Source organism: Sorex araneus, chromosome 3 (assembly GCF_027595985.1).
Source record: "Sorex araneus isolate mSorAra2 chromosome 3, mSorAra2.pri, whole genome shotgun sequence".
NCBI classification, from domain to species: domain Eukaryota; kingdom Metazoa; phylum Chordata; class Mammalia; order Eulipotyphla; family Soricidae; genus Sorex; species Sorex araneus.
In genome coordinates this window covers 62047044-62069367 of record NC_073304.1, presented here as the reverse complement: position 1 = coordinate 62069367, position 22324 = coordinate 62047044, and the positions used below count along the sequence as shown (strand labels likewise).

Genomic DNA, 22324 nt, shown 5'->3' with positions numbered 1-22324 from the left:
CTCTACTAGTGAGTTAAATTCCTGGCCACCCAAAAGAAACTTATCAGTTCACTTTAACCAGTTTGTATAATATACTGAGAATAATGAAGTATGGCCATTATTCAGATCATTCGTGTGGATTCCTATCCGACTTTTTTGTGGGGGTCTCCCAAGCTGTTCTCAGGAAGCCTGGAGCACCACAGGTGACTCTCAGCCAACTATGCCATCCACTGCAAATGCCAGAGGATGCGAGACATTGCTCAGGCCCTGTGGTGCCTGAGATTGCATGGGACAAACCCAGTGGTGTTCAGGGAACCTCCAGTGATGCACCTGGTAATGCTCAGAGGACCAAAGGATACTAGGAACTAAACCCACTTCCACTGCGTGCTAGACATGCACCCTAATCATTGTATTAACTCCCAGCCCCCTATTAGGAAAAAATTTTTTTTCACTTGATTTTGAGGAGGTAATGACATCCAATTCAATTTTACCACTTTTAAGATCTCCAATTAAAATTCTATGTTCCCCCTGCTGTGGCTACACCAATGGGCCTAACTGCACAGCTTCACTAAGAATATCTGCAGCAACACCAAGTGCATAAACACGAGGTACTAGAATGTTGGACTGAGAACTCTGGGGTCCTCTAGGAGTAGAGGCCGGCAGCCTCCATACCACAGTACTAACGAGAAAGTAACATAGAAGCCAACTAAACTCAACAAACAAAACAACACAGAAGGCTCAACTAGAAACAAACAACTTAGTAAATCCTCAAAGACTTAACAATTCCATCGTGAGATATAACAATTTGCAAAAGTTTTCTTGTACTAAAATATTTTTGTTAACTCTTTCAGTCATTTGGCTGTAACAAACAATCTAAAACAATTTATTATGTATCTGCTAAGGGGGCATACTTGGAGGGTTTTTTTAGAAAACGAGGACAAGGGTGGAAGAGAGGCCACTCAGGTGGTGGGATTGGTGCTAGAATATCAAAAGTCCATAACACCTGTATTATAAATAACTCTGTAAACCATGGTGTTTAAAAAGTAAAAAAGTTTTTCAAATAAAATTAATGTTCTAAAGTATTCCATAAATTATTTTAAAAGCATTTTTATGTAATCTATCATTTCCAAATAATATTTGAGATGTTATTTATTTTTATAGACATGCAAAGTGTTTAAAGTAAATAATACAGCTGGAATCAGAACCCACACTTTCTCCTCCCCATCCACTTTGCAACTTAATATTCAAGTTTCTTTGGGGATTAATTACTATTTTTTCCCCAGAAACCTGTTAGGGGATTAAGGTAACATGAAAAAGCTTGGTCACATATAAAAGTAAAAAAATATTACCGATGACCATTAACATTTATGAGTTGTTCCATAAAAATGTTCACTCCTAAAAACCTCTCAAAGATAGTGATAAGAACCGTATCTTAGAAGTAGTTTGTGTTTCGGGCTGGAGAGACAGTATAGCAGATAAGGCTCTTGCCTTGCGCACAGCTGACCCTGCATCCCATATGGTTCCCCAAGTAGCGTCAGGAATGGTTTCTTAGTGCAGGGCCGGGAATAACTTCTGAGCATCACCAGATGTGGTCCCAAACAATACAGAACAACAGCAACAAAAATTTTGTGTTCCTATGAAAAGGTCAGCCTATTCAGTAATAATTAAACTGCTACAATGCTGAGGTACCAGTGTTCAGTAATATAGGAATACATCTAAGTTCTGAAATCAATGCCTAAATAATTAGATTTTAGATTGGTTCCAATTTTTGATGATTCTAAACAATATAGCAGTGATCCCACACACTAATACCAAAGCAAATAGCTTTGATTTCTGGGGACACGGGAAAGCATCTTTCCAAGTTGTGCTGAAGGTTCCAGCTGGGCAGAACAATTCAATGCTAGGCCCAGAGAGAGTGCCACTGCTTAGTCCAGTAATACTGGGTGCAAGGCAAGCACCCTAACCACTATACTACTTCTCCAGCACCATAACTGGTGGTAGTTAAAGAGTCTTCCCTATGCCAGTATTTTGATTGTATTTGCTTCCCCCCACCCCTTGATTTAAACTGAAGAATTTGAATTATTTAAAATTTACTAAAATATATAGTAATTTACTTTTTTTGTGAAGCACAATTATTTTTTATTGAAACTCATTTAGAAAGATATGAGGGGGCAAAAGAGAGAAGTACGTGTTCAAGAGAGAACACAGGTTTCTCAATTCTCCAGAATGTAAATAAGCAAAGAAACAGAGACACAAGTGAGATACATATTCAAGGTAGAAGACAGGCTTGAAGAGTCAGGTTATCATTTATTTATATTCAAATAAGAATTCTTTAGTCTTGACCTTTAAATCACATATTTTAAAATTTTTACTAAAGCACCATGATTTACAAATCCATATTGGGTTTGAGGCACACTACGTTCCAGCACCAATCTTATCACCAGTGTCTTCTTCTCTCCACCTAGATTCCCAGGTTGTTCCCAACAACCTACCCGAAGGCCCATCCCCTACCTGCCACCTTGACAGGAAATTTTTTAATTTTGGTTATTGAAGTCTGGATCTCTTGTTTTGAGCTGTTTGTGGCTTGGATATTTAGCTATACCATTCCTTTATTCCACCAATGTATTTAGATCCCTTGACCCCTGCTTCTAATCTAATCTTTTCCTTCCCCTTCAATTTCTTTCCTTTTCTGCTCTTCTCCTCTATACTCTGGGGCCAAGAGTGATCTAGGAAATCTTCCCCCTCACCCCCATTTCAAACATTGCATTCCCTTATCCAGTTCTATATACCATATATAAAGGGAGATCATCTCATGTGAAACCACACCTTAATAAGTGTTCACAGATGCTATCTGGGTAGCAAACAGGACATTATTCTTTTTTATTTTTATTATTATTATTTTTTTGCTTTTTAGGTCACACCCAGCGATGCTCAGGGGTTACTCCTGGCTTTGCACTCAGGAATTACTCCTGGCAGTGCTTGGGGGACCATATGGGATGCCGGGGATCGAACCCGGGTCGGCCGCGTGCAAGGCAAACGCCCTACCCGCTGTGCTATCGCTCCGGCCCCCTTTTTTAAATTGAAGGAATCAAACCCAAGTTCTCATACATGCAAAGTATGTGCTCCACCAAACTACATCCTAGAAACTATTTAACACTGACTTTTAATGTAATTGTTCCAGATTACTAAAACAAACAAACAAATAAAAATTAAGGGGCTGGAGAGATGGGACAGGGGTGAGGTGTTTGTCTTGCACCAGGTAGACCCTGTTCAATCCCTGGCGGCACTACATATGTTCCCCAAGCAACACCAGGATTGATCCCTGAGCACAGAGCCAGGAATAAGCCCTGAGCACTGTCAGGTGTGGCCCAGCACCTTTTATCCTCAAAGTGAGAACATCTTACAGAAAAACAGAAAGCTTTTATAAACATGAAGGAAAGTCTAAACAAATGGAGATTCCTTGGGATAGCAAAATAGATATTCTAAGGATAATAACCTCCTCTAAAATTAAATCTATGGACTCAATGCAATGTAATTTTTTAAAAAATCTAACAATACTATCTAAGAAATTTAACAAGTGATTCTCAATTTCACATGGAAGAAAATAAGGGCTAAGACACCCAAGAGATTTGTATTCATCATCTGTGGCTGTTGTGACATATAAGACTTAAAAATATGGTTTCTGCTTATCTTCATATTATCTTTACCACTGTCTACAGTTCAGCTTATACTGTTAAATAAACAAGGAGATGGCAGGAGCAAAAAAGTAGGGTACGCTGTAAAGTTAACATGTTGTTGGGTTTGTCTAAACACACATTTTCTAGAATTTGGAGTGATCCCTGAGAGCAGAGCCAAGAGTTAGCTCAGTACCACTCGGTATGGTCCAAATAACAGAAGAAAGAAAAAAAGGAAAGAAAGGTAAGGAAAGGAAAGGAAAGGAAAGGAAAGAAAGAAAGAAAGAAAGAAAGAAAGAAAGAAAGAAAGAAAGAAAGAAAGAAAGAAAGAAAGAAAGAAAGAAAGAAAGAAAGAAAGAGAGAAAGAGAGAAAGAAAGAAATTAAGATTCTATAATATCTATTTGATAGTAGAAAGAACAGATTTAATAAGCTTATTAATCACCTATTATTCTATTTTCACAAAATTTATTTCTATCATATGGGTCCTTCAAAAAAACTGACACTAAATATATGAATACACTATATATATATAATTGTGACTGACAATGAAGGAAAAAAATGTTTTCTATTTCCTCCCAAGAAAGTTAAGCTTTTTTCCTAAAACAAGACAGTGAAATTTGTAATCCAGTAAGTTTCTTTTTTCACTTTAACTGTCAGGAAATCTAAGAACAAAATTCGATCTCTATAGCTATGATCAGCTCATCTTTGTAACCTGAAAATGCTTCCTTTTGTAAAATAGTGACCATTCACTTGTTTACCAATAACCGTCCTATTCAAATTTTATTCAGTCTTATAAGACATGTTCTGTAAGGTGCAATAAAATTAATGGTAAAAGAAAAGTGAATGCAAAGGTGGTGAACAATATTTGAGACAATGGTTTTATCAAGCAAGCTCTAACAGTTTGTTAATAAATATGCTTAGTAAATCCTTCAGAAACACACAAAAGATAACATACTTAATAAAGTCAAAATAATTTTTCAAATGAGTAGGATTCAAAATAAATATAAGAAATATCTATAAAATTAAGACATAAAAGGTCTAATCTCACATATCATACATATTAAAGTAAAATGCTTTAAAAATAAGAAGAGAGCTGATTTTCACTGGTAGTTTACATTTCAGACGCCTACTCATTTCCAGCCAAATCTGTTCCAAGTTAATCTATGACATTTAAAATTATTTGTCCTTGCATGTTACATTTATACTGAGGACTAGCCTTAGTTTTCTAATTTAGACAGTGAAATTTTTCTTCATGAAAACAATACATTCACACTGGAGAAAGACAAAACCAATTATTTTTCACTAATCAATAACAAATTTCCTCTATAAATGTAAAATATTAAAAACTGGAATTAAGTTACTTTAAATGAAGTTAATTTCAGTTTCACTCATTAAAGAAATTCCCTTGTTATTAACATCTGACATGTAATGTCCTGAAAATTATTTTTTTTCAATGTTTCAAAAGTTTACTGTTCAAGTAGGTCTGGACATTAAGGGGAAAGAGTGACTCCAAATAGATGGCTCACTAAGGAGGTAAGTATCTGGTTACTCCAGCCTACTGCATTAAAAGTTTCCAGGCGTTGGTAAGAGGAAAGTAAATCCAGGTGGATCCATAGGATTCCATGTACTGAGAAAAAGAGTGGAGCCAGGATAATACAGGTATAGAGAATTCACAGACTAGAAAATAAAACAGAAGAGAGCTGAGCCCTGAAGAATGAAAAGGGTTCCTCTACCCCAACCCCTTCAGGACATTGTCTACTTGTAAGAAAACTGTCTACTTGTAAGAAAACTATCCAACATGAGAGAAAATTTGGAGAATACAGTACTAACTACACATAAATACAAAATGAACTATATAAAAACATCTTAGCATGAACTATGTTAAAAAATGAAAAATAAACTGGATGAGATCGATTACATGAAGCAGAAAAAGACTACTGAACTTGAACATTAGTAATACAAAGTATGCCTTCAAAAAGCAAAAAAAAAAATCAGTTCTTTTTAAATTATAAGGATTTCCAATACACTTAACAATGTTTTCTAATATAGTAATGTCAATACTTTTAATGTTTTTAAAAAGGAAAAATTAGAAGGGGAGAAAAATAGATTAAAATTCCAAACTTTATGAAATGTATAAAACAACAAAATCCAAGAAACTCAATAAACCCCGAGACAATAAAAAAGAAAATAACACCATGAAACATCATAATCAAAATGATCAAAACCAGTAAGAAAAAATATTAAAAACAGATGGGGGGGTGGAGAAGGTATGATATCACTGAGGAACATAAGGACAGGAAAAACAGTCATTTTCAAGTAAATATTAAGAATTTCTATTGAGACTGATAGCAAAAGGTAGGGCATTTGCCTTGCATGTGGCTGACCTGGGTTTAATTCTCATATGATCCCCCACGCATTGCCAGGAATGATCCCCTGAGTGTAGAGTCAGGAGTAAACCTTGAGCATCTCTAGGTGGACCCAAAAACAAAAAATGAAAATTATTAAAAATAATTTTTATTGAAAAAATGATTTTAAAAAGACAGTAAAACAAAGCCTTTAAAGGAATAAAATATAAAACTAGTATTCTAAATTGTGCAAGAATATCTTTAAAATAAAAAAACAAGAGTCTGGCTGGAATGACAGTACCCTTGCAGGGTAGGGGGCATGCCTACCTGCTTAGGGTTCAATTCCTGGTATCCCAAACCTGTCAGAAGTGATCCCTGAGTGTAGAGCCAGGATTAAGTCCTAAGCACTACCGATATGGCAAAAAAAAAAAAAAAAAAGCAAAGGTCAGTGATATAACTCAGAGGCTAAAAGGCAAGCCTTGTGTATCCATCACCAGTACTAGAGGAAAAGGCGTGGCAAAACTACATTATTTTCACACACACAAACACATGAAGACTCCATCATTACCACTACAAAAGAAATGTTTAAGTTACCTTCAGGCAAAACCAAAGAATACTGTATGGAAACAGTTATCTATGTAAAGAAGTGAAAGACATCCTAAGCGGTACTACATGGGCAAGAGTATGTCTTTTAACTTAAGAATATTTAAAAGATAGGGCCAGAGAGATAGCACAGTGTAGGAAGCTTGCCTTGCACGTGGTTGACCTGGATTTGATCCCTGGCAACTCATAAGGTCCCCCAAGAACCACCAGGAGTAATTCTGGAGTGCAAAGGCACTCCTGAGCATCGCTGGGTATGGCCCAAATTCCCTTCTCTCCAAAGAATATCTGCAAGACAACTACCAATTTAAAATACAGTAAGGGCTACAAGATGCTCATCCATAAGCAGGCAGGGTAGGAGAAACAGTTCATTTTCATAAAGTTCCTATACAAGAGGAGAAGCAATATCACCCAGAGATAAACTCTACTAAGTCAAATATGTGTACTATAAATCATAAGATCATTAAAGTAATTAAGCAGAATGCTACACCTAATATGTCAGAAGAAAAAAAATATGGAAGAAGACTACGTTGGGCCACACCTGGTTATACTCAGGGCTTACTACTGGCTCTATACTCAGGGAACCACATATGGTGCAATGAAGCCAACCTATGTTGGCAGTATGCAAGCCAAATGTCATACCCTCTGTACTATCTCTCCAGTCCAAGAAAGAAATTCTTTAAAATTGTCAAATCTATGCAACTAAATATCAAAGAAACCAAACTTGAAGAAACAGGTATGTCAAAAAAGAGAAGAAACTGCGGAAGGCAGACTCAAACCAAACAGTCATCAATAACCATACTAAATGCATACCATTCAGGACCAGGGAGATGGTTCTAAGGGCTAGAGCCTATGATTAGTTTGTAGATGGCCTAAATTTGACTCCCAAGCACCTACTGGTGCCCTATATACCAAGCCAGAAGTAGTCCCTGAGCACTGTAGAGTATAGCCAAAAATAACATCTGGGTGTATACATTTTTTGTTGCTGAATATCTGAAGTTGGTCTGAGGGAGCCCACATGCCTTGCAAGTGTGAGAGCATGAGTTCAATCCCTGGTGCCTCCCACATGTGCTAAGTGGCAACCCCAATACTGACCCAAGTTGTGACCCCAATGCCACAACAGTGTGCTATCTCAAGTTTATGCTGCCACACGTATGGGAGGAGCACTCTCCTGCAATGTGAGCTCCCATATATCCTAAGAGAGTAGGAACTGAAAGTGTGCAAGCATCTACAGCCAGAAGTGCTATCCCTGGTGAGCATGTGTGCAAGCACAGCAGCAAAAGTGCAATCCCCAATCAGCACGAAAACCAGAATGTGCTGCATGCCACAACTAAAGTATGTGACCTCTGGCTCGGTTGGTGAGACCACAACTGTGGGACTCTCCTGGTAAAGCACAGCCAAGTGTGTAAGTCCCACAACAAAGCTTATATATGTACAAACCCCAATCACAATAGCAGCAGCAAGGAGAAGGTTAGAGAATAAAACTAGGATCAATGGAACAGAAACAAAGAAGTAAACCTCTTACATACATGATGGCTTAGTGCACAGCAAAAGAGATAAGAATAAACAATGGTGAGTATCTTCAATTAACCATACTGAAAGAATAGGACAACCACCATCCACCCGAAAAGAAATCAAACTGGGCTACACACAAAAATCAACTCAAAACGCATTAAAGACTCGAAACAAATCTGGACAGCAAGCTCTTTGATAACAGTGTTGACAAGGACTTCTTAGATTTGAGATAAAAAAAAAAGGGGGGAAGCATAATAGATTGAGGTGATAGCAAACTAAAATACTGTGCACAGCAAAGGAAACTACCAACAAAACAAAAAGTAAACTCACCAAATGGAAGAAAATATTTACAAACCAAACATCTGATAAGAGGTAATACCTGAAATCTATAAAGAATCCACAAGAATCAATAGCAAAAACAATGAGCAATATTAAACAGAGTGAGCGGAGCAAAAAGGTGAGATTGTAAAGACACTAAGCTCATCTCTTCCCAGAAATGTAAGAAACCAGCATTCATATAACAAGAGTCCTTGAGAAAGAACTGCTCTGTAGCACTGTCATCCGGCTGTTCATCAATTTGCTCAAGCGGGCACCAGTAACATCTCCATTGTGAGACTTATTGTTACTGCTTTTGGCATTTCGAATACACCACGTGTAGTTTGCCAGGTTCTGCAGATAACAAAATATAATTTTCATAAGAAAAAGAAAAAAGCCATAGGGTAGAAATAATTGTAACATCTGCTACCAAACACACGGCCCAAAAGAGAGAGGAAGGGCTATAACAAAACCTTTTTGGAGAGCGAGGGGCTTGGCCTGCAACAGTAACCAAAGCGTCGAGGGGAATACACACATGCAATGAAGGAAAATGGAAGGAAAATGGAAAATGGAAAATCCTTCCTCCAAAGACTGTCAACCATTAGAAAGCAGATCCACACAAACCAGGGTGGATGCAAAACTGTTAAGAGATCAATCAAAGAATCAAAACGAGAGGGACCACTGAGGTCATCACAGTCCTTATGCCTACCAACACAGAGCTTGGGGGTCCTGAGGTTTTCACAGTCCGTATGGCTACCAATGCTGAGCAACACAGTTACAGACAGCTTAAGACTACAAACCTCAAGCAGAAGCAAGGGGAATTCAAAGCTTTGGGGAAGCTAGTTAGAGGAACTAGTTGGGAGCTGAATGAGGCCCACCTGTGGCTCCCCTCACGCGCTGTTCCTCTCCATAAGTGGTTCTGTCTTATGAGAAATACCTGCCCTACTCCCACCTGGGGCAACTGATGGGCTTCCATTCACCTACACGAAAAGCATCTAGACACCAATAGCTGGAGTAGAGTCATCTGGGAAGCTCTGTTTCTATGGGAACATACCCCAGTTGCAGCTGCCCCTTTTCCCAGGGCCACCTCCAAGAGAGGCCTACAAAACAGAGGCAACTAGGATGAGTGACGCCTACACAGCCTGAGAAACACGCTCCGCTCGTATTGCTGCCTGTTCACCGTCTAAACCTTCGGCTCCCAGACTACTAGGCTCTTGCCTGCAACTCTGGGAATACTCAAGTCGCAGAACCTGCTGTGATCTGAGTCCAAGAGCAGCTGAGGGGTAACTTTAGCTTGAGGTCACTGGGAAAGCTAAGTGAAGAGAAGATGGATGATTGCAGATACCCTCAGCTCAGACACCCACAGTCCATAGAAAGTATTGACATCTTGGCATTCTTGAGCAGCCCTTTCAGCTTCTACTGGTCTGGCTCCTGCGATGTGCTGGCATTAGAGTTCCAGTCATCAAAGAAGGTAGAGAGTTGAGGCTGTATAAGGCAAAGGCATCCTGACAGTATCCTTGGTAAACAATCTAATATTACCCTACCACCTCTAATCTTATTACTAAAATTGAACACATCAAGATAAGAAAGCTGTTGAGACCAACACAGAAAATTAACAAAATTTCTAACAAAATGAAGCAACAGAAGAATTAACCACAAGTAGTGGAGCAAAACCTGAGGAAAAACTTGAATGTAATAAAATTATGAAACTTAACTGAAGAAATCTAAAATATTGGTCCTAGCAATGCATACTAGAATTAAAATATTAGATGAACAAATTAAGAACAACAAGAATAGAGGGAAAAATGAGAAAGTATTAAACACAAATAATAGAGCTAAAGATTAACAGTTTCTGAAATAAAAAAAAATACAACAGGCTCAAAGAGCAGCAACAGAGGACAGGAACAAGCTGGTAGGCAGCAGGAAACACAACAGACCAGCAAAATAGAAAAGAGAATTTAAGGGGGCTGGCACAGAGATAGCACAGAGGTTAGGGCATTTGCCTTGCACACAGCCTACCCGAGTTCGATCACCAGCATCCCATATAGTCCCCTGAGCACTACCAGAAGTGATTCCTGAGTCAGAGCAGATGTTCCTCAGGGAACATATGGTCCCCTGAGCATCGCCAGGTGTGGCCAACAAACAACAAAAAAGAATTTAAAAATATGAAAATAGTCTAAGAACCCTTTGAAGTAACATTTAGAGCAAAGGTTTCCAAACTTATTTGGCCTACTGTTCCCTTTCTAGAAAATAAAATTACTTACTGCCCCCTGAAGTAAACTATGGGTACCACTGCCCCCTAGATCTTTCCAGCACTCCTTAGAGGCACAGTGATTGAGATGAGTAACACTCATATAATCAAGGTCCTGGAAAAAGAGAGAGTAAAATTTTAAAAAATTTAAAAATTCAATGGCTGGAGCAGTAATCCAGCAGGTAGGGCACTTGCCTTGCACATAGCCCACCTGGTTCAATCCCCAGCACCCAATACAGCCCAAGCCCCGCCAGAAGTGATCCCTAGGCACAGAGCCTGAAGAAAGTCCTGAGCACAGGCAGGTGTGGCAACCAAACCATGAACTATTAAGCAGAAGCCTGGAGTAGCTCAGTGAAGAGAGGGCATACCTCGCACCTATGAGGCCCTATGTTAAGCCTTAGCACCTAAACATACACAAACTCTACCAAAAAATGACAGTAGTTGGGGACAAAAAGATAGCACAGATAGGGTGTCTGCCTTGCGCAAGGCCGACCTGGGTTCCACCTCCAACACTCCATACGGTCCCCCAAGCACCACCAGAAACAACTCAAGTACAAAGTCAGGTATGGCCCAAAATCAAATAACAAAAAAAGAGATCTTCCTTCCTTCCTTTTTTCTTCCCCATTTTTTTCCCTCTCTGTCTTCTCTCCTCAGATAAAAGTCTTAATTAAAAATAAGAAAAATTACAATAGCCCTGCTAAAGCAGAGGGAAAAACTTTTTTCAAGAGACATATGATGCGGGACTGGAGCAAATGCACAGCAGGTAGGGCGTTTGCCTTGCACGCGGCCAACCCAGGTTCGATTCCCAGCATCCTGAGCACCGCCAGGAGTAACTCCTGAGTGCCGAGCAGGAGTAACCCCTGTGCATCGCCAGGTGTGACCCAAGAAAAAAGAAAAAAAAAAGTCATATGATGCAATATTACAAATTTTCCCAAAATTTACCTGTATTGGTAAATTGGTATATTCATCCAATACCAAAATCTCAGGAGTTTTACCTTAAACTTACAAGCAAATCTTGAGTATTATTATTACTATCAATTTTTATTCTTATTTTTTTGAATTGGAGAGAGTGGGTCACACCTGGCAGAGTTTGGGGACTACTATCAAACCATTGCTTCAGGGCTGCCCCCAACCATCAGTGCTGGAGACTGCACCTGGGGCTCTCTGGTGCAAAGCATGTGCTCCAGCCCTTCAAACCATCTCCAAGGCCTAATTTAATTCTAGAATTTATTTTCTGAAGTAACACTGCTTTACAATTTAAGGCCCAAGACTGTGATTTTGTTTTGGGGGGACATTACAATAATACCACACCCACCGCCAAAGCACCTCCCCCACAGGCCACTGGCTCCTTTCAACCCACTCTCCACCCACCTTGGTAATCTCAACTCTGCAGTCACAGATCTAAGAGTGTGGGGGCCAGAGAGATAATATGGGGTTTGAGGAGTATGCCTTGAATGTGACCTAACCGGATCCGATCGCTAGCATCACTCGGCTCTCCAAGACAGCATTTCTCAGACAAGGGCGATATGGTCCTTGTGAGCGCCCCATTTCACCACCACCCCCATCCCAGGAAATTCCATGGGACCACAGGTTAAAAATTACATAAATGGGGGTGCGTCACAGCATAAAAGAAGGAGATCACAGGAAGGAAATGAGGTTGGAAGAGTGCCACATTCTGAAAAGGCTGAGAAACAAGAGTTCCAGTGCACCCACCCCCACCACCACCACAGGGTCCAAGAGACAACACATGTTCAGCCACGTGGGCCAAAAGAAAGGTGCTGGAAGTGCTGCTTAAGCATTGCTAGGAGGCCAACAACAAATAAGTGGCCGTCTAAGGGCTTCTTTTCATAGGAAACCCCCTTTCTGCCCCACCCCCACCCCAAACAGACACCCCTTTGGAGGATAAAAAATTGGAAGAACATCACTACCAATCTCAAGATTTATTATCAAGTTACAGTAAAAAATAAAACTAAGTACGGTCATTAACACAAATAGATCACTAGAACAAACCAGAGTCCAAAAATAGACGCACACACATAGAGACAACTAAGTTTTGGCAAAAGGACAAAAACAATTCAGTGCAGAAATGGCAGTGTTGTATCAACACACAGTACTGCAACATCTGAATATCCACAGTACAAAAATGATGTATTTCAATCCGTACTTCACACCATAATTACAAAGGAAACTCAAGGTGGAGAATAGACATAAAAACAGATCCTAAAACTACGAAATCTCTGGGACCAAAGAGGTAATACAGCATGTAAGATACTTGCCTTGTAATGTGCTGACAGGTTTGACCCCCAGCACCTCAGATGGTCCCCCCAGGCCCATCAGGGGTAGATCCCTGGGCACAGAGACAGGAGAAAACCTGAGCACTATCAGGTGTGGCCCAGAAACCAAAAATAAAAATCAAAATCAATGAAGTTTCTAGAAGAATAGGAGAATATCCTTGTGATCTTGTCTTGGGAAAATACTTTAGGTACCAATCTGACCATGACAGAGAAAAAATGTGACATACAGAATTAATCTAAATTTAGACTCCCTACTCTCTCAAAGAAAACTATTAAGATAATGAAGACAAATCAAAGACTGGAAGATATTTTTGCAAATCACTTATCTAATAAAAGTACATATATCCAGAACTTTTACAAAGAACTTTCAAAACTAAATTGAAAAAAAAACCAACCTCAACTGACAGATCAAATATTTTTAATGGATATTTTATCAAAGACTTTAAGTACACAACAGCAATTAAGGACAAGAAAGAAAGTAATATAGTGGCTAACACTGGACATACCACACAATACTGGTACATCTATCTATGAAGGAATTCAAACTTTCATATATACTATAGGTGAGAATATAAATGGTAAAAAACCATTTGGTAGTTTCTTGAAGTTAAACACAAATACTAGATGGTTCAGTCATTTAGTCTAACTCATTCAGTCTAAGATATTTTTCATCCAAAAGAAGAATGTTTATATAAAGAAAACACTTCACAGCAGCTTTGTTTTTAATAACCCAAACCCACATATGCACCATCAGATGAATAGACACTGCAATATATGTGGTTCAGGGAGAGAGAGAGAAAGAGGGAGAGAGAGACAGACAGACAGACAGACAGACACAGAAACAGGCAGAGACAGACGAAGAGAGAGAATAGGCAAGAATAAGGCAATTGGCTTGCATGCAACTGCTTTTGTCTGCACTCTAGCTGGATGCCCATCACCCAGTATATGGTCCCTTGAGAACACGAAACTAGGGCTTTCCACAGAGCACTGCCAGGTGTGGTGCAAAAACAAACTGTGGCATACTCATACATGAACTACTTAGTAATAAAAGTAATGTACTATTGCTACACCATGTAACATAAATTTCAAAATAGAGCTGAGTTAATGAAACCAAACCCCAGAAAAAGAAGTAAATATTGTGTCATTTCAGTATATGTCTACATATATATGTAAATGTGTATATAATATATATTACATAATATGTTATCATTGGCTGAACTTAATCAACAGTGTTGGGAATAAGGGTCAGCTCCCGAAGCTCCCCACATCCCAGCAGGCCATTCCATTTACCTGTGATTACTCACAGTGTTGGTCACATTCCTGGATCCCACCCGTCAGTTCAATAATATCAGACCAAAAATCAAGTATTGTATTTGAAATTAGCAAAGTTCCATCAATCTAATAGTCACCAGAATGATTAAAAGGATTCAAATCTGTTTAAAGGCCAAAAAAGGCTACAAGGTGACCAGTATGGCTTGCTGTACATTAGCCTCCCTTTTTAGGGTTGGAATATCCTCTAGGTATTTATATTTACATACATGTACATAAATATAAACATGTCCCTCTCAAAGAGCCCGCAATCTACCGAAAGTATCCCACCCGCACAGCAGACCCTGGCAAGCTCCCCATGGCGTGTTCGATATGTCAAAAACAGTAACAAGTCTCACACTGGAGACATTACTGATGCCCACTCGAGCAAATCGATGAACAATGGGATGACAGTGCTATGACAGTGACAGTGCAATATGTATCATATGTAATACATATTATATACACATTCACACATGTATGTATTCTAGAAAATGCAAATTTATTTAGAGTGACAGCAAATCAGAGATTGCTTGAGGAAAGAGAAAGGATACAGGTAAAAGGAAAGTAATTACAAAAGTACATAAGGACACTTTATTATAAATATAAATGTACTATAAATTATATTATAAATATGCACATTTATAATATAAATTATAAATATGCTGATTATTTTAATCGATAGTTTTCTTAATGGGCTGGATATGTTCCTAATTTTGATTATAATGGTTTCTAAGTCACATGTATGTCAAAATAAAATTTAGAATGACAGCAGGTCAGAGGTTGCTTTAGGAAGAAGAAAGGGTCCAAGTACGGGTGAAAGTGCTTACAGAAGTGTAGAAGAAAACTTTGCAAGGTTATAAATATACTCATTATCTTGACTGGTAATTTTCTTGATGCGCTGGATATGTTCTATTTTGATCGTAATGGTTTCCAAGTTACATGTATGTCAGAATAAATAAATTATATGTTCTAAATGCATGGTTTATTGATATAAAGCTATCAGAATGATCCAATAATAATCCATTTTTTAGGCTAAACAAATAGCCCTCATGTTTGGGGGTGGGGAAGTTGTCATGAGGCCACAGGACCTCACACACCACGGGAGGCATGCACTCTATCACTGAGCTACAGTCCCAGTTATTTTTAAATCAAGAACAGTGAACTGCCACCTTGACATTTTAAGGCAACAGAAGAACACTACCAGTTGGTCAATCTCCACTATTTGTAAGGCACTATATAAGCCACTTTATACAAGTTAACTTAATATTAGTACCTTAAGACTATCTGTTGTAGATGGGGTGGGGTAGGAGGTTTACTGTGGTTCTTGGTGGTGGAATACAAGCACTGGTGGAAGGATGGGTGTTCCAGCATTATGTAACTGAGACTTAAGCCTTAAAGCTTTGTAACTTTCAACATGGTGATTCAATAAAAAAATTAATTAAAAAAAAAGACTATCTGTTGTAAAAGGAGTAGGGAAATAAACATAAAGGTTTATTTTTATTTAAAAAGAACTCCCACGGGCTGGAGAGATAGTACAGAGGGCAGGGTGTTGGCATTTGCCTCACACACAGCAGACTTGGGTTTAATTCCCTGCACTCCTGAGTCTTGGGCAAAGCCAGGAGTAAGCCTTGTGCACAAATAGGTATGGCCCAAAAACGAACAACAAAAGAATGAACTCACTATTAGTTCCTACAAATCAAATATAGAGCAATATCAATAAATAGCAGCAGTTTTAAATCTAAGTCTTTCATAATCAAAATCTAAAAACTCAGTTTAAATATGCTAAGTAGGAGCACAAGGGAGAAAATTTACAGTGGATCTGTACATCACGTCATTTTGAAGGACAAGGGGAGCCATATCCAGCGGTGCTCTGGGCTTACTCCTGGCACTATGTTCAGGGATCACTCCAGGACATATCTAGGGGAATCCTGTGGGATGCAGGGAATCAAACCCACGCTGACTATGAGGAAGGCAAGCGCCTTACCCACTGTACTATCTCTCTGGCCCCCTTAAGTTCTTATATATTTGGATGCACTGATTTCTCCTTTTTAAGATAATTATAAACCCTAAATAAATGAAATTCAGTTAACAGGTTAAAAATATAGTCCAGATGGAATCATTCCAATTTTAGTATATGTGCTGCTGAAGCGAGCACTAGTTCAGATGGAATCAAACAAAAATAAAAAACAAAATGTGTAAGTACAAGCATAATTGGCAATGCTCAATTACTCTGCAAGCTAAATCCTTTTCTGATGTGGTTCCTTTATGTGGAAGGTGCATGCACCTACTTCCTAAAAGTATTTGAAATAGCTTGTGGGGGGAGGAGGCCAGGAGGGAGGGGCAAGGGCTGCTGCACCATTCCAAGCTCTCTTCTTGGGGTTGCCCCCTGAAGTGATCCTGAGAAGGGAGGAGTGAGGAGCGGGGAGAGGAAGGGGGCCACACCAGAACTCCACTCAGTGCCTGGGATGAAATGTGACTGAGTCCTCCACCATGAGCTCTGCATGGGATTAGCCCTGAGATGGTTCATTCATTTGCAAAATGGCATATCTGATTCATGGATCTCTAAGACACCTTTTGCCCTGCTTTTCCCCATTTTTAGGGAACTGCACTAACTACATTATAAACAAAGTAATGGTAACAACCTAAAGATGGCGCATTTTATCTAATTATATACTAGGAGTCCATCTTTTAACCTACATTTTGACAAGGCTTCTAAACTTCAGCACCACTGATATTTAGACTGAAAGACTTTAGAGGAGACCCCTGAGCATTTTAAGAGGTTTAGTATCCCACCCTGCAAATGTCTTAAGACATTTCCAACCATGGGGATGGGGAGAGGCAAATTATCCCTGAAAAAGTTTTAAAAATTCTGCAATAGTCTCTTCCAAAGAGGACAGAGAGCCCGAACGGACAATGCTGTGAAAGATTCTTAAGAATATCTTAAGTGTCTTTTATACAATCAGTATATGCTCCATTTTTGGTGAAAACCCCAGAAATTATTTAAAAAGGAAATTTTTTTTCTTATAGCATTGTTTTCAAACCAAAGAAGATAGGTTCTAATAAAAACTTGTGACTCCTCATTTCACCTTTATTTCCCAGATGGAAAAAAACTTGTAGGCCTACGACATATATATACTTATTTTAGGAAATTTCAATACTCCCAGAACTCAACTTTACAGCTCTACCATTACTGAACCTACAGGTGTCAAATTCCATGAAGTCTTCAATTGCAAACTGCTTTTATCTGTGATGTACCTCCTTTGTTCACACATTAACTCATTAGCTCACTCTCCAAATCAAATCTTTTCTTCAAATCTCATATAAGAAAAATTAAAAGACCACAATCTCAACTATAGTTAGAAGATTTACATTTTCTTGAAAAGTGGGCTTCCTCTCAGATCACTAAACTGGATTTAGTTGCCTCTTACTATATTCCACAGGAATAAATACAGCTTCCTTGTGCTAAATATTTACTGTAACAGATGCAGAAAGAGTGAAAACCACAAACTGGGGCAAGAAATCTGGACTCCAGTTCTGACTCCGCTTCCTGGCAACCAAAGGACTCACTTGACATTCCTAAATTTCAGCTTTCTCACTCCCCAAAAGGGAGGATAGTAATATGTGAAGTTATTGTGACCACTAATTTCAATACATTAGAACTCACACAGTAAATACCAAAGGCCCATACAAGCGCTGGGTGTGACTGACGGTATGAGTAAACAATAAACCGGCGAAACCTCAAATAAGACACTAACGCATCACTGGGGGCTGGGGGAGGGGGAAGGGGGGAGGTAATTCAATATAAAGAGAACTAGAGGCAAGCACCCAAAGAGGGCTCAGAAATCTTGGTCCCAGCCTCCGTTTTGCCCTTATCTTTGCAATCAACACTGGCAAACTCAATGTCCTTCCGACCTGAAATTCTGTCTCAAAAGTCCACGTACTGGACCAGTAAGTACAAGCACGACCTTCACTCAGCAGTCGACAAAATGGCCCAAGGACCCAAAAGATTCTTTTAGAATCATATCCAAAAACTCAGAGCCCGGTCTGACGAACAAAACAGCAAGAGCAAGAAAGAGATGGTACTAAAACCTTATTAATTCGATTTAATAATAATAATAACAATAATAATGATGATGATGAGTTCTAAGGCAGCGACTCGGTTTTCGACACTGGATCCAAGTTAGCCCTCCGAAAGGAACAAGTTATGAACAAGGTGCACTCGCCCAAGGGCGGGCCTCTTTCCCACACGCTTTTGGGGAACCACCCACTTCCCACAGAGAGGTGTAACTGCTTCCTCCTCGCTCTCGTCAGCCAAGAAACTTGAAAGATTTGAGGCTGATAGTGTCCGGGAGGGAATTCTTTTTTTCCCATTTCACTTGGGTGGGGATGGCGGGAGCCATCTGACAAAGATAGCCTTTAAAACACCATTTATCCCCAAACACCAACTTCCCCGAAAGTCTAAAAAAAAGGGGGGGGGCGCAAGTTTTGAGAAGACTCCCGGCTTTCTCTCCGCACCCGCCCCCCTACACACACACCGCACCCCCTTTCAATCCAGATGACCCGATCAAACCCCACACAGCCGGCTTTGGCCGAGGGGAGTGTTTCCCAACCGCCAAGTCCTACCCGCCCCCCCCTCCACCCCCCGGTGCAACGCCCCGTCCCGCGTCTCGGCAGCGGGGACCGCGCCGCGCCCGCCACTCGCGGCCAGCGCGGGGGCCGAGGCAGCGTCCGGGGAGCGTCCCCCGCAGGGCCCTGGGCGCCTCACCGATGACGATGCGCAGGTGCTTGAGGCGGGTGAGCGCGTCCTTCTTGGTGTCCAGCACCTTCTGCGTGGACTTCTTCACGTCCCCGTGCGGCTTCTTGGAGAACATCCTGCCGCCGCCGCCGCCGCCGCGGCAGACGCGGACCCTCCCGGCCCGATCCCGGCGGCGGAAAGCCCAGGCAGTGGGCGGGGAGGAGACTAGCGTGAGCGGCTCATTCACTCCCGGGCGGTGCGGGCCCCGGCGCCGCCGGCTCCTCCCCGAACCCGGCTCGGGCCGCCGCCTCCGCCCGCCTCGCGCCGCCGCTGCGAGGCACCTTGGGCTCCGGCTCCAATATGGCGGATCCCTTCTCCCAGCCCTGCAGGGCGCGAGGGAAACCCGGGCGGCTCGCCCGCCGCCGCCGCCCGCTTCCTGCGGCCTCCGCTCGCCGCCACAGGCCGAGCCCCGGCCCCGGCGCCCCGAAGGTGGGGCTCCGCGCGCTGGCGGCACGACTCCGCCCTCCCGGAGGCCCCCTTAAGGTGAAAAGCTTCTGGGGCCGCTTAAGTCTCTGCAGAGGCCGAAAGGGAGCCCCAGTGTGGTGCCGGGGTTTCACGACGCTGCCGTCGGTGGCGAACGGTCCCCGTGGCAACCGCCTTCTGACGTCACGGCTTCTTGACGTCACGCCAGCGTGACATCATCGCGAAGCACTACCCTACCCCACCCACCACCCCCGCGACCTGCATTGGGTCGGGAAGAGCAGCCAAAGGAGGAGCCCGAGAAAAATCAGGGGAAGATCCTGCCTGCGGGCGCCATTGTAAGCAAAGTGATTTCTCATCAAACTTCAGAGTCCTTGTGCGTAGTTTTTAAAAGTTCTTCTCGGTTTTCTGTCGCGTACCAGCTTGCGAGGATAGTTCCAAACGCGTCAAAGCAGCTACGTAGTGTTGTCAGTTGCCCATTCACAGAAACCTTGATTATAAGTCCCCCGTAATTTTCTCATTTGAATTTTGTTTAAAGGATTTTTGTTTGTTTTTGCAAAGCCATGATTAACAATTTACTGCAGTTTAGAGATTTGTAGGGATATAGCACATCCTCTTGGTTAAAATTATCTTCCACAAGTAACTTAGTTCTCCCGAAAGTATGTTATCACCAGAGAGAAAAGTTACAGACAAAATAAATCAGGAGAACTTTTTCTGTAATTTAAATTTAATTTTTTTTTCTTTTAACCCCCAGCATGCTCAGGGATTACTCCTGGCTCTGCACTCAGAAATTACTCCTGGCGATGCTTGGGGGAACCATGTGGGATGCCGGGAATTGAACTCGGGTGGCCGCGTGCAAGGCAAATGTCCTAACCCGTACTATCGCTCTGGACCAATTTAAAATTTTTAAAAGAAATTTATAAACAAGAGGCTGGAGAGATAGCACAGCGGGTAGGGCGTTTGCCTTGCACGCAGCTGACCCGGGTTCGAGTCCCAGCATCCCATATGGTCCACCGAGCACTGCCAGGAGTAATTCCTGTGCATCGCCGGGTATGACCCAAAAAGAAAAAAAAATAAGGGGCTGGAGCAATAGCACAGCGGGTAGGGCGTTTGCCTTGCACGCAGCTGACCCGGGTTCAATTCCCAGCATCCCATATGGTCCCCTGAGCACTGCTAGGGGTAACTCCTGAGTGCAGAGCCAGGAGTAACCCCTGGGTGTGATCCAAAAAATAAATAAATAAATAAAAATTAAAAAAGGAAAAAAGATAAGAGATTTATAAACAGGAGAAATTTGAGGCGCAAATAAAAGAAAAATACTAGTGTAGCACATGTTTCGCATGTATGGGGTTCTGGTTTCATCCAGGCACCAAAAATAATAATATAATAATTAGAGAACATGAAAGAAGTATATGCTCGTAATGTTCACACGCAGTAATCTTAAAAGATTAGATTAATGTGCTGGAGCGCAACAGGCGCAGCCTGATTTCTCTCATGTTTAAATCCATCCGTAATTGTAATGGGAAGAGGGATTGAAAGTTACAACTATGATGTTTCTTTTTATTTTCTTTATAGATTCTTAATAAAACAATTTGTATAATTGTTTATAAATTTACTCTCCCACTAGCCTGTAAACTCCCTGAGGACAGAGACCATGTATGCTTTGCTTCAAGTTTTATTCCAATCTTTACAAAGTGAAATGTTCTCAATGAATATATGTTAAATGGAAGAATGAATGTCACTTCCCCTTTATTTTCCTAAACTCAGTGAATGTTTGGTGAATAATTTTTCATCTAATGTTTTGTTTGTAGTGTGCAGAATAGTGTCTGGGATTTTCAAAGCATGTAACATAGTTCACTGAATGATTTAAAATATCTAATACTAATGAATAAGTGTTATTAAACAATAGTTAAGCATAAAGAATAGAGGGAAAATTATTAATTCCTCTTAGTTTTTTCATAGTCTTTGCAGTTGAATAGCTATCAAGTAGTACATAACAGAAACAAAATTTTTTAAAAGGTATGGTATATCAAATAAAAGAATACAGACTTGAATGACAGTAAAAATAGCACGTTAAGGAGAATATTCTAAAATCGCACAGTGAAGAGATAGGAAATATCTGTCTACTATTTATTTTACTAGTGGAATAAGATAAAATCTAGAGCATTACGATAGAATATCTAAAATGACTGGGATACAATTAAAAATTATTTCATGAAATCAGAAAGAGAACACCATGATCCTGTCTCAAAAAGAAAAGAAATCGGTCTGGAGCGATAGCACAGAGGGTAGGGTGTTTGCCTTGCACGCGGCCGACCCAGGTTCTAATCCCAGCATCCCATATGGTCCCCTGAGCACCGCCAGGGGTAATTCCTGAGTGAAGAGCCAGGAGTAACCCCTGTGCATCGCCGGGTGTGACCCAAAAACCAAAAAAAAAAAAAAAAAAAAAGAAATCACGGTCAAAGAGATAGCTCAATTCATAGAGCCCATACTTAACATGTGCAAGGCCTGAGTTCAAGTCCTCATTTTCTAGCACCACAGGCCCAAGAGGCCAGAATGTGGTCCTGCTGGCATCACAGGGCCAGAACACCACTAGGCCCTGAGATCATCTGGACTATACTGGGCCTGAGTACTGCCAGTGTGGTCCTGGGCTCCTAATTACCACTAAGTGATACCCAGTAAGAAAGAAGAAGAGGAGCCAGAGATAACGTATATTCGGTAGGGTGGTTGTCTTCCATATGACCGACTCGGTGTCCCATATGGTTCTTAGAGCATAGCCAGGAGTAGTTCCTAAGCACAGAGCTAAGAGTAACCCCTGAGCATCACC

The 22324-nt window shown here is 40.8% G+C and overlaps 1 protein-coding gene across 6 annotated transcripts in view; it reads right to left on the bottom strand.

Moving 5' to 3' along the window:
• RALGAPA1 (Ral GTPase activating protein catalytic subunit alpha 1) overlaps positions 1-19609 on the bottom strand; it is a 211789-nt gene extending 192180 nt beyond the window's left edge. For all 6 annotated transcript variants that reach the window (XM_055130478.1, XM_055130481.1, XM_055130482.1 and 3 more), the window contains exon 1: positions 19051-19609. In XM_055130478.1, the coding sequence (XP_054986453.1) occupies positions 19051-19156 (106 nt within the window). In that variant the 5' untranslated portion in view covers positions 19157-19609. The remainder of the gene's footprint in view (positions 1-19050) is intronic.
• Between the last annotated feature and the right edge of the window lie 2715 nt (positions 19610-22324).